General features: G+C 40.4%; 1 protein-coding gene across 1 annotated transcript; it reads left to right on the top strand.

Annotated features, from left to right (window-relative positions):
• Positions 1 to 1176: 1176 nt before the first annotated feature.
• On the top strand, positions 1177 to 16125 carry reep2 (receptor accessory protein 2). Its single transcript, XM_060885767.1, has 8 exons — positions 1177 to 1375; positions 4893 to 4965; positions 8397 to 8473; positions 8648 to 8768; positions 8847 to 8960; positions 9079 to 9211; positions 12532 to 12701; positions 12976 to 16125. Exons 1-8 carry the CDS (start codon positions 1344 to 1346, stop codon positions 13051 to 13053), a joined length of 798 nt encoding a protein of 265 aa, XP_060741750.1. The 5' UTR covers positions 1177 to 1343; the 3' UTR covers positions 13054 to 16125.
• The last annotated feature ends 1902 nt before the right edge of the window (positions 16126 to 18027 follow it).

Here is an 18027-nt window from a genome sequence, read left to right as displayed (position 1 = left end):
ATTCTTGTAGACAATAGTGAGTGAAATATTTCTGGGCTTTAGCTTTTGTCTGTTGTATTCAGATAGTAGATATTAGGTTGAAGTGGTTTATTCCTTTAACGCGCACTTTGAGCATAAGTGCAAAGTCTAAATTATTTGCTCCTTGTCCCATTTGTATTTTATACTGTTTATTAACATTTATCAGCTCATTTATTCGTCGTCAGTAAGTGGCAAGCGGTGGTGGTGATGGTGGATCTGGAGTCCAGTTTCAGTTTCCTAATTCTCTCAAGAACTTATTCCCCCCTAATGCACAGTGCTACTGGGATGGACTCCAGATCCACCATCACCACCACCGCTTGCCACTTACTGACGATGAATAAATGAGCTGATAAATGTTAATAAACAGTATAAAATACAAAGCAAATCCCTGTTTAATGTTCTATACAATACATTGGGTTCAAGAAGGTGTTCTACACAGTCAAAAGTTTTTGGTCAACCATCCATCACACCCATACGTTCTTGTTGAACATCTCATTCCATATTTAGTCCCATTTCCCACTCTTCTGGGAAGGCTTTTTCATGCAGGATTTTCGTGTGTAGTTGTGGTGATTTGTGTACATTTATCCACAAGAGCATTAACGAGGTCAAACATGAATGTTAAGTCAGGAGGTCTGGGGTGTTGTCGGTGTTCCAGTTCATCCCAAAGGTTTTCACTGGGGTTGAGGTCAGGGCTCTGTGATGGACGATCATGTTTTTCCACTTTGACTTGCTCAAGACAAGTCTTTATGCAGCTTTTTTGTGTACAGGTGCATTGTCATGCTTTGGGGTGGAACGACATATAGGTGTGATGGTCAGGTGTCCACACAATTTTGCCCATGCAGGGTATAAAAGAATAAATCTTAACCCTCATTCATTTATGCAATAAGTTATTCAATCATATTCTACTCATATATTTCTTTTTTGACCATTTGCATGTCTGTAGACTAACAAGCTGTTAAAGCCATGTTGTGTATATTGCTGTCCATTCATATGATAGGAAAATGGATTTAACCGGTCACTGCCCCTTTAAAAAAGAGATTCTGTCTCAAATTACTTCCTGTAGTATAATATAGTGCGCTACTCAGCGCGCACAAGCCGTTATTTCACACCCTATATAGTGCACTTCTGTAGGTCACAGCTAGTTATTTGGAACACAACCGCTCCGTAAGCTGTGTAGAAGATCTCAGTGAGCAGGGGAGATGGTGTAATGTAAAAAAAAAGGTAGCCGTGATTGATTTGTTAAATCGTCGTTATTTCTGGTGGTGGAAATGGTGGTGATTAGTGATTTCCAGGGATAAGTGAAACCTCCAGAAGCGGATTTCATCATGGTGTCGTGGATCATTTCCAGGATGGTGGTGTGAGTAAAATGTTATTGCTCTTATTTCTGTCTGCTCGCCTGCATCCTGCCTCTCAGTGGCTTTAATTACACGTTAAACATATTCATACACACAAAAAAAAAGCTAAATACAAAACATTAAAAAAAATATATGCTTTCGGTATAATGTAGATGTTTACGTCCTAAGAACGATTAGCTAAAATGCTAATAAACGGTAAACATCTGTTTTGCTTGTCATCCTGTAAATGGACCCAATTTAATTCGATATATTTTGTAAATTAAAAAATATTAAATAATATATATATTTTTATAAAATGGAAAATGTAAATGCTAAATATTTTAACAGGGCAGTATCATTAGCAAAAAGATAAAAATAAAATAAATGAATTTCATATGCATTAGATCAGTGGAGGTTTCAACATTTTTATTTATTTATTTAATTATTTAATTTCATTTTTGAAAAAAAAAAAAAATCTGATTTTTACAGCTGATTTAATACAATTTTATCCGTATTTATTTTACTTATATATATCACTATCTTCCTTAAATCCAATACAGATCATATGTATCCATTTCCTACATACTAAATATACTCAGATGTGGATTAAACATCAGCTTGGATGTCTAAATCAGTAAGAAGGCCTCCATCTGACACAATCTGCTTCTTTTCCTGTGTAATAATGAATGAATCAGAATCAGAATCAGAAAGTGCTTTATTGCCAGGCATGTTTTCACATGCGAGGAATTTGTTATAGTGACAGAAGCTCCATAGTATAGCAGAATGACATATACAATATAGACAAATTGTATGTACAAATGTGCAGGTGTGAAACGTTCCATTGGAATATACATAGTATATGTTTTAAGTAAACAGTGTGTGAGGACAGTGTACGTTAAGTGAATGAATAAATAAATGCATTTTCAGTAACATCTTTATCTTGGTCCTTGGTTTTGGAGTTTATTCTGGGTGTGTGAAGTGTGGATACACACTGGTCCTGATGACTGGCACATTTTGTACTTTCACTTCGATTTACTTCTCATGTTGTGTTTTGGATGTGAGTGGTTAAGTGGACTAAACCCGAGTCAGGTTTCTGCAGTGCCATGTTTGAGAGAAAGTGCCTTGCAAACATCTCAGAGATGATCTGGACCATATTCTTGTGGTTAAAGTATCGCTGCTTGATCACAGAACCAGAAATTCTGCTTGGTTGCAACCACACTGACGTAGGGATTTGAGATGTTTCAGTGGAATTCATGTAGTTCCTGTGTACCGCAAGCATATCTTTAAGTATAAAATATGAAAAATAATTGAGAAGTGTGTGAAACTGGCAGCATGCTGGCGTTGGGCTAGGGGAGAACGTATGAGTTGTGATGCACTATGTGGGCTTCCTTTGGGTTCTCCAGTTTACTTCCACATTTCAAAAACATGCCAATGTACCTGGTGCACTGTGATGAACTCTCATATACTCCCCTCTTGTTCCAGGGATCGGCTCTTGGCCCACCGCAACCCTGATTAGTGTTAAGTACTTACAGAATACACAAAATTTGAAGCCATTCCCTTCCTACTGCAATCCCAGATAGCTCAATACATGTCATATGGTTGGTCATCTGGACCCGCATCTGGTCCAGGCAGAGCCTCCAGTGGTGTCCCACAAGGCTCGATACTTGGTCCTCTTCTATATTTGATCTCTTGGTGAGGTCAAATCCTCACATGGGACACTCATGGACAGTGACATCTCCAACTGATCCAGAACCAGTATCATAATGTACATATTGCTGGAGATTTCAACACACTTCTGTAGGTCACTCCGGATAAGTGTGTCTGCCTTTTAATCTAGAACCAAACTAGTATTGTGAGTATTTTGTTTTTTGTATCATCAAATATTGTGATATGATACTATATTTTGCCATATTGGAAAAAAAAAAAAAAATCAGCTACCTTCCTGCTAGTAAAGTAACTCAGTTGTCACAGGCCACAATTTACATCGTTAAGGTCAGTGATTCATTTAAACAGTATGCAAACCATCAAATATGACTTAAAGTTTTCACTAACTTTACACAGATAGCTAGATTTAACAGATTTAATGTTTTCAGAACACTGTCTCATCCTAAAATCCATGGAAAACTGGATCCACAATCACACTAAGAAACCACTGAATAGCGGAAAAGACATTATCCTCTGCTGGTTGCCATTAATTTTGAATATAGATCCATAGACCTTTTTATAGAGTAACACTGAAAGGAGATCTGGCTTGCATTACTTGTGTTTAGGAGATCAATATCTTCCTACTGGAGGTGCTGTAGTCTTGGTGAGGAGCAGCAAAGCATCATGGGAGTGTGACTATATAGGACAGCGAGCATGTGTTCAGTCACACGTAGTCTCACTGCAGTGGATCTGACACAATCTTTTTTTTTTTTTTTTTAATTTTATTTATTTACTGGGAAACACTCATGCAAGCCTACACACAAGAACACAATCCGAGTCACAACACACACACACACAACTGATGTGTGGCTTGTTTGCAGTGAGTAGGCAAGATCTGTTTTGTATTTCAGTGACCTTTGCTTTTGTCTCTGAAGGGGCACGAGGCTTTAGATCCTGTCCCATCAGCACAAAATAGAATCGTGTGTGTGTGTGTGTGTGTGTGTGTGTGTGTGTGTGTGTGTGTGTGTGTGTGTGTGTGTGTGTAAGATTAAGCGAGAGCGAGCGCACACGTCTGAATGTGTGGCTCACCGACTAGGAGTCTGCTTCATTGTGTCTGATCCTTCATGTTCCCAGCTCTTGCTCTACTAATATAATATTCTTTAACATTACTTTATATATTTATATTAATACGTATATTTAGGTTATATGAAAGTCAAGATGATTCATTCTTTGTCTGAGTTGGGATAAAGAATGAAATACTGGGAAATACACACACGCACACTTATTTTAATGGGACTGATGGGCAAAGAGTCCACACCTTCTTTACTGGGACTGACTGGAAAAGAGGCCATAACTCTTTTACTGGTACTGATGGGCACAGAGGCTATAACTTCTTTAGTAGGTCTGATGGGCACAGAGGCCACATCCCCTTTAGTAGGTCTGATGGGCACAGAGGCCACATCCCCTTTAGTAGGTCTGATGGGCACAGAGGCCACATCCCCTTTAGTAGGTCTGATGGGCACAGAGGCTATAACTTCTTTACTGGGAGTAATTGATACAGAGGCCATACCTCCATTACTGGGAATGATATTTACAGAAGATACAGACCTTCTTTACTGGGACTGATGAGCACAAAGACCACGCCTGGTTTACTTGGAATAATGGACAGAAGTCACACCTTCTTTACTGGGAGAGCTGGAATCGTTATACGTCCTTGTATATTAATCATAGTTTCATTAGCTGTTGTGCTTCAAGTTACTCTGTTTTACTTTCAGATGCTTGTTGCTGAAACATGATGTCTAATTTAACGGTGACTGTAAGATGAGCTGGAATGTTTACTGGAACACACAATGTTTCTGTCATGAACTAATGATTTAATGTTTCTCTCTTCATCAGCCTGGCCTTCGGGACCCTCTACCCAGCCTACTCTTCCTATAAGGCAGTCAAGACGAAAAATGTCAAGGAATATGTGAGTATTCTAGCAATCAACCTTCCGTTTGTTTAGATCTTTTGTTTAGTGATCTGTAACACAAGCAAATGATGCTCACTGATATGAAAAACGGTTTAAAAAAACGTGTGATGTGAAATATAAAAATGCAAAATACAAACGTATTTGTTAACAATTTTTGACTATTAATGTATTTTCTCTTTCTAGAAGTAAGATGAAAACACAGCTTGTCACTTTAATAAGAATCAGAGAGTGCAAAGACCTCAGTCTGAAAGATTTTTATAGATCTTACTGAGTGTTACAAAGCGCTGAATCTGGAGACTCCTTCCAATAATCCGCATCTTCTTACAGAAACCGTTACAATATCAGATAAACTTCAGGGATCCGTTTATCTTCGCTAAAGGATGTATTAGAACAACAATATTAATGTAAACCTGTGATATGAAATACAGCTTGAACCACTGTAGGTTACCATGGAAACCTTTTGGTAACCCAGGTACTGATGCTATTTTTTTGGCATCTGGTCAACGGGTTATATTTTAATTATAGTGTAGTGCTTATTTAAGGCATGTGATATGATGAAAGTTATCAAAAATCCATTTGTTAGATTATTATTGATTCCCCAGATGCTGTGGTCCAGCATGTCTGTGATTGTCACAAGCAAGAGTGTGAGAAGGTCTGTTACAGTGGTGAAAATGAACATACTGTGTGGTTGTAGGTCATAAAATAATCATTTCCTGTGAGTGAGACAGTTTAATGAATAGATGTGTTTAGGATTCTTTCACATCCATTTGTTAAGTCCTAGTCAGAGCAAAATTGATCACAGACAAACTTTGTAATACCTCTTCTTTCTCTTAAAAATCTTTCTCTTACTGGTCAGAAATATGATTAGAGGAAATGGGGTTTAGTGTGTGTGTATCTCCCTTTAGGTGTGAATTATGGGCTCTTTTATATCGAAGGTTCTCTTCCGCAGACACTAGTATCTGTAGCGGTTTGTAAGTGCCCCTGAGACCTTTAACACATTTTTATAAGTTTTTAAATTATATCTTAATCTCACTTTTGGTTGCCTGCAGACATGTCCCTCAATCCCGTCTCTGTAGTCACCTATTACAGACGTATGATCTCCTCAACAGAGCAGGGATCACATTTTCAGTAACCTCATCTACCCTCCTCTGTTGTCTGAGACTCAAGCAGTGGTGGTAGGTGGGCTCTGGAATGGCCAGTCTGCCATAAGGGAAGCTGATTTTATCTCGGTTTTATTTTCCTACTACCTCTTAGATTTACTGGTGCTAACTGTGCTCTTCCTATGCTTTCTCTCACTGGCCACCAGAAACAGGCAGGGGTGGTGGTACAAGTCTACTGTTGTCAAGGAGATGTCTCATTTAACCAACATTTCTTTTGAATTTCATGCTGTTTCAGTTTTCTTTCCAATCAACCTCATCATTGTCATCTACGGTCCTCCTGGTCCCCTAGGAGACTTCCTAGACGAAATGGACACACTGCTCAGTGCTTTCCCTTTCAACAGCACCCCTCAGACAGTGCTCCGTGATTTCAACCTCCCCACTCACAAGCTTCAGTCTTCTTCCCTCCTAACTCTTCTGGACTCCTTCTCCCTGGCATTAAACAGCCACCTCGCCACACACAATTGAGAAAATGTCCAGGACTTTTATATTCACAGTCCTTCCCCAGTTACAGGCTTCCTCCCAGGCTACCTCACTTCACGTCTCTGATCATCACCTGGTATCCTTTACTATCACTCTACCTATCCTACCTAAAACCAAGTTTCATCATCTCTCCCTTATCCATCATAACATCCCTTAACCATCTTACAAGACCGTATGCCCTTCATCTCCATGACCATCAGTGGATCCCTAACATCTGGTCATGTAAAAACTACCTTCAAGATAGGAAGAATTATTCCCATCCTAAAGAAACCTGCTCTGAATCTATCAGACATCATTAACTACAGACCGTTATCACTTCTCGCTTGTGTATGATTTAATGTCTATCTCTCACAGAAGAACCTCTAAGATCATCACCAGTCTGGCATTATAGCAGCACATTCCACAGACACTGCCCTTTTGACTGTCTCTTAGAAGCTACATGCTGCTAGATCAGCCAAGCTGTCATCTGTCCTAATCCTCCTTGACCTTTCGGAGGCGTTCAACCATACGGTCAACCACAAGACTCTCTTGTCCACAATCGGGAGTCTTGGAATTGGTGGATCAGCAAGGGAATGGTTTGCTTCCTTCCTGTAAGGTTGCTCATATCATCACATGGCGGGGAGTGACAACTGCTCCACAGTCTCTCCACTGGTTTCACACAGGGCTAGGCATTTGTTACTGTCCTTTTCTCCCTCTATACTCATTCTCTTGGTGAAGTTATTTGCTTGGAGCAAAATTGAACTGCATGTCATCCCAGGTGTTTCATCCCCAGGTCAGGATCTTGCAATATCCTTACACAATGATCTGATCTCCCCTTCAGGTTACAGCTTGCAACCTTGGAGTAACCATGGACAATCAACTGTCCTTTTCCTTGCATGTTGCTAACGTGACGAGCTCATGCCGGTTTCTTCTCTACAACATTAGATGTGTTTGGATGTTTTTGTCCACACAGGCTAAACGCAATTCGTCTTCTGCAAATGATCCAAAATGCAGATGTCCAACTTTTTTTCAACGTGCCTAAGTTCCCACATACCACCCCATTGCTGCACTCCCTACACCGGCTTTCGGTAGCTGCATGCATCAGATTCAAAACAATGATGCCTGCCTACAAAACAATCACTCCTCGAGAAAAAAAACAGAAAAAAATGACGAGAGTTTTTAGGTTGAAGGTATCCGTAGTCTGTAACCTAGCAAAACCCTCAGGTCCACCAAGCTGCCAATGCTGGGCCCCTGAGCAAGGCCCTTAACCCTCAGTTGCTCAGTTGTAAGTCACTCTGGATAAGGGTGTCTGCTAAATGCCCTAAATGTAAATGTAAAACAGTGTTAATATATACATCGATAGAGACTTAAGCACCTTTTTATATTGCTTTGGATAAGAGGGTCTGCCAAATGCCGTACATGTAAATGGATCCAGAAGACATGATGTTTATGCAGGTCTGCAGCTCTGTCCTTTACTCAGTTTGTACCTCACAGGTCAGTTTATGATTACTATATAATAATTAGAGTTAATCACTCTTGGATTGGTTGTTGTAGTCCACACTTGCGTGTTTTCTATGTTCACACCTGCACAAAAACGCACCAAGACAGAAAACACACCAGGATTTTGAGTCAAAAGGACTAACTAAGCAATACAAGCAGCCTCAGAGTGTATGTGTGTCCCTGCTGTCCCTGGTGTACTGTATACTTTAAACCTTTACTGTATGTCTACCACTAGTTGCTTAATAAGATTTTATGATGTTGCTCTGTCTAGTGTGATGCAGTTGTGTATTTGTGTGTCTCATTCATCAGGTCAAATGGATGATGTACTGGATAGTGTTTGCATTATTTACCACAGCAGAGACAATTACGGATATGCTTCTGTCCTGGTGAGTGGCCTTTATACACACAAATGTCGGGGAATTACTGATTGGATGTTTGCATTGTCTCTCAGTGCAGAGAAGACATCTGCTTAGTTTATTCTGCTATATCAGAGATGAATCATGTTGTACTCCATAATGTACTGGCATATACATCATGAAGTACTTGCTGTGCTTCCTCAGGTTTCCATTTTATTTTGAGCTGAAGATTGCGTTTGTCATCTGGCTGCTGTCACCGTACACAAAGGGCTCCAGTGTCCTGTATCGCAAGTTTGTGCACCCTACGCTGTCCAACAAAGAAAAGGTCTCACTCCTCACACTTTTATCTGATCCCTTAGCTACGCACATACAGGTTGCTAAAAGCCATGTGCGTGTGTTGTAGGAGATTGATGAGTATATCACCCAGGCGAAGGATCGTAGCTACGAGACGATGATGCGCTTTGGAAAGAGGGGGCTGAATATCGCAGCCACAGCAGCAGTCACTGCAGCTAGCAAGGTGAAGAACAACACACTGTGGTTTCTGTGTGTGGTGTGTGTGTGTGTGCACAGGTGTGTATGTGGTGTGCATGTGTCTGTAGGATGTGTGTAGTTGTATAACAAAGTGTGTTGTGCAGGGTCAGGGTGTGCTGTCGGAGAAGCTGCGCAGTTTTAGTCTGCAGGATCTGACGCTCATTCAAAACGAGGAGGAGCTAATGGATGATGAAACACACACTGCTGCCACACTGCCCCGTGCTAAAACACGTACAGGTACACACACACACACACACACACAGCTGCTACACTAGCCTGTGCTAAAACGTGTACATGCGCGCGCACACACACACGCACACACAGAGAGAGCGGTCACACTAGCCTGTGCTAAAACGTGTACAAACACAAACAGAGCTGATACACTAGCCTGTGATAACATGTACACACACACACACACACACACTCACAGCTGCTACACTGGCATGTGCTAAAATGCTCTACAGCCCCATGCTACTTAAACACTTATTGTTAATATTTAGCCTCACCTTGAAGAGGGATTTGCGAGTTTGAATCCTCAAGAAGCGAACGCTTTTATTACTTTTAAGTAAAACACTTCCACCCCCACACTCAATCAAATGAACTCATTAATTTAATTGCAGTATCACAGTTTACATGTAGGCCTGGTCTAAATCATTACTTCTGACTGTTTTCAAGCTGTGTTTAACACATCGCAACACTAATTACTGTGATGGTTGTTGGTGCCAGATCAGCCTTCTCTGAAATACTCAAACCAGCATCTCTTGCACCAACAACCATCATATTTTTTCCCACATTCTGATGTTCAGTACGAACTTTGCTCAAGCTCTTGACCTGTGTGATTGAACGTATTTCATTGCTGATGATTTTGACGGGTATTTATATGAATGTGCAGGGATTCAAGAGTTCATAATAGTGCTGTTGATCGTTTGACTGCACATTTAAATACATTAAATGTAGATGGGGGGCACGGTGGCTTAGTGGTTAGCACGTTCGCCTCACACCTCCAGGGTTGGGGGTTCGATTTCCACCTCCACCTTGTGTGTGTGGAGTTTGCATGTTCTCCCCGTGCCTCGGGGGTTTCCTCCGGGTACTCCGGTTTCCTCCCCCGGTCCAAAGACATGCATGGTAGGTTGATTGGCATCTCTGGAAAATTGTCCGTAGTGTATGATTGCGTGAGTGAATGAGAGTGTGTGTGTGTGCCCTGCGATGGTGTATCCAGGGTGTATCCTGCCTTGATGCCCGATGACGCCTGAGATAGGCACAGGCTCCCCGTGACCCGAGGTAGTTCATATAAGCGGTAGAAAATGAGTGAGAGAGTGAGTAAATGTAGATGTAAACCTTATCAGCTTTTTTTATACAAAAGAGCTTTACAGATTGACTGCTTTCTCTAGTCTGAGTTTAGGTATCAGTGTTTGCTAAACCTGCTCAGAGTAGTGTGTGTAGTGCGAGGATGATTTACAGCATGTGTATGAGCTGCTGATTCACTGAGTGGAGCTTGGCAAGGCAGCCATTGTCCAAGCTTGTCCTCTTTATTCTGCTGCTGATGTGACCAGCATGTGATTAGAGAGTAAAAGAGACTCAGACAAAAGGTTGGGTCGGTCATGTGCTCTGTGCTTAGAGAGAAAAAGGATTGTGCTGTTTGAAGTCAGGCTCATTTCAAAAGTTTATGACCCAGATTAATCTGTGATATTTGCCTTGTAATCAAATCATGCACGTATAAGATTTTAACCTTTGAGGTTATTGTTAGAGTAATGAGATCAATGATGATTCTGTTTAGCCTGGATCACAAAGTGACAAGACTGCATTCACATGTAGTTAATGGCTGTTTTGTGAAGCTGTTGGATGGGGTAGTAAAGGAGGTGTGGCCTCAGTGCCGGTCGGAGAGTAAAGGAGGTGTGGCCTCAATGCCTATCAGTTGTAGTAAAGGAGGTGTGGCCTCAGTGCTTGTCAGTTGTAGTAAAGGAGGTGTGGCCTCAGTGCCTGTCAGTTGTAGTAAAGGAGGTGTGGCCTCAGTGCCTATCAGTTGTAGTAAAGGAGGTGTGGCCTCAGTGCTGGTCAGTTGTAGTAAAGGAGGTGTGGCCTCAGTGCCTATCAGTTGTAGTAAAGGAGGTGTGGCCTCAGTGCCTATCAGTTGTAGTAAAGGAGGTGTGGCCTCAGTGCTTGTCAGTTGTAGTAAAGGAGGTGTGGCCTCAGTGCCTATCAGTTGTAGTAAAGGAGGTGTGGCCTCAGTGCTTGTCAGTTGTAGTAAAGGAGGTGTGGCCTCAGTGCCTGTCAGTTGTAGTAAAGGAGGTGTGGCCTCAGTGCTTGTCAGTTGTAGTAAAGGAGGTGTGGCCTCAGTGCTTGTCAGTTGTAGTAAAGGAGGTGTGGCCTCAGTGCTTGTCAGTTGTAGTAAAGGAAGTGTGGCCTCAGTGCTTGTTAGATGTAGTGAAGGAGGTGTGGCCTCAGTGCTTGTTAGATGTAGTGAAGGAGGTGTGGCCTCAGTGCTTGTTAGATGTAGTGAAGGAGGTGTGGCCTCAGTGCTTGTTAGATGTAGTGAAGGAGGTGTGGCCTCAGTGCCTGTCAGTTTTTGTAAAGGAGGTGTGGCCTCAGTGCCTGTCAGTTTTTGTAAAGGAGGTGTGGCCTCAGTGCCTGTCAGTTTTTGTAAAGGAGGTGTGGCCTCAGTGCCTGTCAGTTTTTGTAAAGGAGGTGTGGCCTCAGTGCCTGTCAGTTTTTGTAAAGGAGGTGTGTCCACAGCGCCTGTCGGGTAGTAAAGGAGGTGTGTCCACAGCGCCTGTCGGGTAGTAAAGGAGGTGTGTCCACAGCGCCTGTCGGGTAGTAAAGGAGTTGTGGCCTCAGTGCCTGTCGGGTAGTAAAGGAGTTGTGGCCTCAGTGCCTGTCAGGTAGTAAAGGAGGTGTGTCCACAGCGCCTGTCGGGTAGTAAAGGAGGTGTGGCCTCAGTGCCTGTCGGGTAGTAAAGGAGTTGTGGCCTCAGTGCCTGTCAGGTAGTAAAGGAGGTGTGTCCACAGCGCCTGTCGGGTAGTAAAGGAGGTGTGGCCTCAGTGCCTGTCGGGTAGTAAAGGAGGTGTGGCCTCAGTGCCCTTCACTTGTAGTGAAGATGTCACCTTAGGTCCTAGTAAAGGAAATGTGGCCTCAGTGCCTGCCAGGGTTAGGGTTTGGGGTTAGAAGCATTGAAGCATTGAACTATTCCTTGTCATGCTTACCAAAGGAGACAAATTTTTAGTTTCGATCAGTCCTAGTGAAGACTACAGGGCTCTATCTCTTTGATACATTACATTAAGACCAGATAAAATTTTGGGAAATATAATTTTGCCATCATGTTTGAATGGGTAGCTAAATGGTTTGATTTAAATGACTCATGAGCTAAAGTAATTGTCATCAAATTGAGTCGTTCTTAACCTGTAGCACTGCACAGTTAATATCTGTAATGTATTTATAAAGCACACAAAGCTGTATAATGTAATTAGGATGTGTTGCATTGAGATTTAGACAAGTGAAAGTGCCAGTATTGGAGTGAATGTTCTAATAAGCGTCTATGTGGTTATGTGTGTTCTGCTCAGTACGGCCCACATCCATATCGACAGATAGTGAACCACAGATCAGTACCCGGTCTGACGTCGACCAATCAGATAGCAGGATGGAGCACTCGGATGAGGATGTTGCTGACAAAGTGCCCAAGAGAACAGCCAGCATGAGAGCAGCTAAGAAACCAGCCACTGCTAAGACAGAGGTATCAGTGAACACACACATATGGAGATAGACAGACTTGAACATGCGGAGACACACACACACACACACACACACACACACACACACATATGATGGAAAACTGTGGCTGGTTTTTGGCTTTTGTAGTTGTTAAACCGTGGAGTCACTGCTCTTTCTCTCTCTCTCTCTCTATTTAAAAGTTGTCTGTGTGTATGTTGCCATTAACACTTTTTTTAAACATCTAATTTTTTTCTTCTTGTTCTCTTTCCTTTCCTCCCATAATGTTTATCCTCCAGACAATAAAGACAGTAAAGAAGCAGCCAAAGAAGAAGAACACCACCGCAACCAGTAACAATGCTGAGACGCCACCTTGAGATCCCAGCCAAGGCCACATGTACACACACCCGTACACACACCCATACACACACCATAAACACTAATACATATGGAGATGGTACATGACCCGACACCCACACACACACAGTCTCACTTGCTCTCAGCAAAGTCATTGTTGCTTATTATTAATAGATTTTCGGCTTCTGTATTGGTTAAAAATGCTGTAAAATGTGCCTGCAAGCATGTGTGCAGATTCCTCACTACTCATAACATCCTCTATAGACCTAACTCTTAACGCTGTCCCTCCCAGTATCCTTACACACTTCATCCACTTCCGCACAGCTCCTTTATTTTTTTGTCTTCCTGTCTCTGTTCCTTTTTAAAGCATGTAGGACATACCATGTGGGACTTGCAGTCAGGAAAAAAAAAAACAATAGTGTGAGACATGGAAGGATGGACTCACAGCCTTTTTGGCTTAGCTTTTGGAGACTCGCATGCAAGCATAATGAGTCGATTGAAAGTGGTGGATTTCAGGGCTGCAAGCACAGCTCTGTCTTCACTCCTTACCACAGAACATTAATCACCATCGGCTCTGAAAGGTTTATGCTTAGGGAGAGGGTCTGTTTCGCCAAAAAGTCCTGCTCTTAATGAGGGCTTTATTGGAACTGTTGCTGGAAACAGTCAGGCTTCACTTCATGTCTGTCTTCTCACCGAACAACAATTCATTATGGCTAACACAATAACCACCTCATTGGATTTATTTTACTGTTATAATAATAAGAATTTATGAAGGATTCTAATGCACATGCAGAACTAGGACAGGCAATATGACAGTATGTCACGACAGAGAATGTCCCAGTTCCATGTTTTTTATTTTCTATATGATTTTCGAAATTCAGTATTAACCCTTATCTGATGCTGAGCTCCGATATCATGAAGGTCATCAAGCCTTGATGTATCCAACTCATATCTCTCTCTCTCTCTCTCTTTTTCTCTCTCTCTCCAACCTGATACTGATACCTGTTGACAGTAGTTGAGGTTTTGTGTCTCAGTCTTAGAGTTAAAAGTTAGAAGAACGGTAAAACAGTAGTATGACCATTACGTAGATGGAGACACCGGGACGGAGGGACACTGATAAAAGAAACAAGGACACACAGACAGAAAGAGAGACTGTGAGTGAGTGGGAGAGAGAGATAGAGGGGACAGAAACTCTGACACAGAGAGAGACATATGACCATGATGGACACACAGACCAAAAGAAACAGACCCCTGGGAAGACAAACAGAGATGCATAAATACTCATACAGACAAAGACACATAAATACAGACAAAGGAACAAAACTCAACATTCCCACATTCACGTAGCTACTCATCAAACGATGTGGTTGATCAGTACTACACTTTTCTGAGATTAAAGATGTGTGGTTCATCTTCATATCGGTAAAGACTGGCACATTTGAGTTGCTGTTAAAAGCTTGTGTTTACAATTTAAACTATGACCTTTTTAGTTGGTTTATTTATTTTAATAGAACCGTGATCTTGACAGTATGTGACTCAATCCTGTGGCCAATTGAGTTCAATTTTTAATCAGATGTAGGACAGTTTACAGCATGCCATAATTTGTGTGTTTGGGTGTGATGGGATTTAAATATTTTTTTTGGTGATTAAATGCTAGGAATGGAAACAGCATTGCTGATGACTAACTAAAAGTTTCAGTCTGTAGTCTAGCTCAGTCTCTCCTGCTCTCTGGCTCTGTTTAAAGAATTGGAATGAATTTGTTGTCTCCTTTTAATAGTCGTGTATCTTTCTACAGTCCCCCTTAATTCTTAGGAGCAAAGAAAAGAAACCAGGTCTTCTGTCTTCTGATATGTTTTGTGCACTACAGCCTTTGACAGTGAGTTTTATTTCCTCTATTTTAAATGGCACCTAAATTCGCCACAGGCAGGATTCTGTCAACTCGGCTTGAGAGTTGATGCCTAAATGTAGATCTGTTTTGCCTCTTAGCAGATGGTGTAGATACTGATTTCAGATCAGTTGTTAGATCAGCCTCCAGCTGTGATGTCAGGATCGGTTAGGTTTTGAGTTGAGTTAAACGGAGCGTGCAGATTCGATAGAGAGCCAACAGCAGGCGCCAACGTTCCACTGAAATATAATTTATAATCATTTATTATTAGCTGCTTTGACTTGTTTGGGCTCATAAGCTAAAACTATACTTAATGTCAACACATTTCAATCTAATGTGATTTCTAGGAATAGAAAAAAAAAAATTCATGATTAAATCAATAGCCAGGTTATTATCGAACATATTTGATACTTTGCATATTATTTAAATCTGCACTGGAATTGATTTTACAGTTAAAAGGGACTGCAAAAGTTTTGCTCCAATTCTGTATTGTATGCATCTGAGGGCAGTTAAATATTTAGGGCCTCAGCTGGACAGTCTACTGAAAACTTTTAAATGTAAATATTAGAAAACCTTTGACTTATATAATGAGCTTGCTCACCTTACTCTCTTTAAATCTGTTCTTTTCTCATCATTTCTGATTATTTCTCGCTTTTAAAGTAGTAAAAGTTTAAAAAAGAAAAAGGACTTCGTGTGTACTGTAAATATTGAGTTACCGTTTTTAATTTTCATCCGTCATTCTGAGAAAAAAATCCTCAATATGTAACCCGTGGCTTCTTTGGATTTTTTTTTTTACTTTTTACTTAAATTCAGCTATTTAATTCCCATGCGGTTCAGAGAAGCCCTGCGTTAGCGAAACATTACATTCTGCTTTGTATTCTGACATTCTTTCTTCTCATTTTAAACGAAACTTTTCGGCTTTGAGAGAATAAAATTTGAACCTAGTATTCACGGGTATTGGGAAAGCGATGCCAGTTTATTTCACATTCAAATCAAATTTGTTTTTATTAAAGGGAATATTTCCTGCATAATGTTCACTATCAGTATTCTTGTGCATAGGAATTTATATAGTGAGACAATATTCAGCACTAATATATTGTTTGTGCCAATTGTCAAAATACTCAACTGTAATAAGAACGAGGCAGAATTGGTCATGTGAAAGAATTGCTGCTTTCTGTACTGAAATAAAAATACTTAAAGAATTAAATCACTTGTGTTGCTTCTTTCTTAACTGCTTTTGAGTTTATTATTATTATTATTATTATTATTATTATTATTATTATTATTAGATATTTTATTTATATTTTAGTTTATTATTATATAAACCAAAAGAACGGTGAGAACTTGTATGTAGATAATTATATTGTTTCACTTACATACTTTTGTATTTTTACTTAAAGGAAAAACTCCAAACTGAATGAACTGCATGTTAATTAAAGTAACCGCCAACGACGTCCAAGATTTATTTTGTGATGACAAACGACACGAGTCAAGCCCACATGTTTGCATCCATCTGAGGATGCTACTTTTAGGACATCTACTTTATTCATATTGGAGAACATTTAAAACTGATTACAGAAAGAGATTTATTTCAGGTTTAATTTATTAGATCCGAATTACGGTAAATCAAGATTCCAGAAATGGATGTAAATGCTTATCTTTGACACGGTCATATTGCCCTTAATATGATTGGAAAAGCCAGAAAAAAACTCAGCCAAGAAAAAAGTCCACACCTTGGGGCAATTTTTAAATAGCTGAAAAATCAAAAACATTACAATCCAGTCCAAATCCGGTACACAAAATCTTGAAACCACACAGACACAGCATTCCAACTCCAAGGGATGCAAGAACTTTAGTCTAAAAGGTTCAACTAGACCCCAAGCCAACAACAGAGTACAGTAAATGAGCTGAACGCATCAGGTAACAAAAACTTTTCCCAAGCGTTCTATTCACATTCAAGCATTTCTTAAATCAGTACCACCGAACAGTAACAAAGTGGGTGTAAAATTTTTACTACTAAAATTTGTCTATTTGCCATCATTTTGATCTAATAAAACAGATACACTAATTGATGTCACACAGGAAAGTGTGGTAACGAGCTGCGTGGTGTTCCCTATTGAGTCTGGTTCCTCTTCCATCTAAGGGAGTTTTTCCTAACCTCAGTCACCTCAAGCTTGCTCACTGTGGATAAATACAAACACATTTTATATTTCTATATGATTAAAATATTAATCTTGAACTTTTGTATAATATTAAACTGTTAACTGGTAAAGTATTTATGTTCTGTAAAGATGCTTTAAGACAAATGTATGTGCTTTGAGCAGGATAAAGTTTTCCGTGGGATTGTCTTCCGTGGGATGAAGATTTTGGACCTCCACTGAGACGAGGCCGACTCAGTGAATCCTGAGGCATCTAGAGATCTACCAGCTCCAGTCAGACTCTGCGAGACTAAAGAGGAGATGTGAACTCCATGTGATCTTTTGCATCTATAGATTTGTTTGACTGTATATTTATAATCACACCCTCCGGTGTCACCCATATGAGGATGAGGTTCCCCTTTGAGTCTGGTTCCTCTCAAGGTTTCTTCCTTTACCATCTAAGGGAGGTTTTCCTTGCCACTGCTGCCTGAGTCACCTCAGACTTGCTCATTGGGGATAAATACATACACATTGTGAACTAAATCTATCTAATATTAATCTTGAATTTTGTATTCTAATCTTTATTATTCTTTATATTAACCTTTTGTTCTATATTTATGTTCTGTAAAGCTGCTTTGAGACAATGTCGATTGTAAAAAGCGCTGTACAAATAAACTTGAAAAAATGAATTGAATCGAATAAAGTTAAATTCAAACAAAACCATATGATGTCTAAGTGTGTCTGCTGAACAACAACAACAACAACAACAACAACAAACTGTATTGAAACTGTGATAGCCTAGTGGTTAAAGTGTTAAGTAATGGGTTCAAATCCCAAGTCCAACAAGATGCCACTGCTGGGCCCCTGAGCAAGGCCCTTAACGCTCAATTGTCAGTTGTATAAATTGAAATATTAATGTAAGTCACTCTGGATAAGGGAGTCTGCTAAATGCCATAAATGTATACACAGTA

Source organism: Tachysurus vachellii, chromosome 13, assembly GCF_030014155.1.
Source record: "Tachysurus vachellii isolate PV-2020 chromosome 13, HZAU_Pvac_v1, whole genome shotgun sequence".
Classification (NCBI taxonomy): Eukaryota; Metazoa; Chordata; class Actinopteri; order Siluriformes; family Bagridae; genus Tachysurus; species Tachysurus vachellii.
The sequence above is the reverse complement of the archived record's forward strand: the minus strand, read 5'-3'. Positions and strand labels throughout refer to the sequence as shown.

What these genes read in the sequence shown, in the direction of transcription:
- reep2 (XM_060885767.1), top strand. Translation starts at nt 1,344, where the DNA reads ATGGTGTCGTGGATCATTTCCAGGATGGTGGT. An exon ending in ACGGATATGCTTCTGTCCTG is followed by an intron (nt 8,474 to 8,647) that starts GTGAGTGGCCTT and finishes GTGCTTCCTCAG; the next exon opens with GTTTCCATTTTATTTTGAGC. An exon ending in CAGCCACTGCTAAGACAGAG is followed by an intron (nt 12,702 to 12,975) that starts GTATCAGTGAAC and finishes TTTATCCTCCAG; the next exon opens with ACAATAAAGACAGTAAAGAA.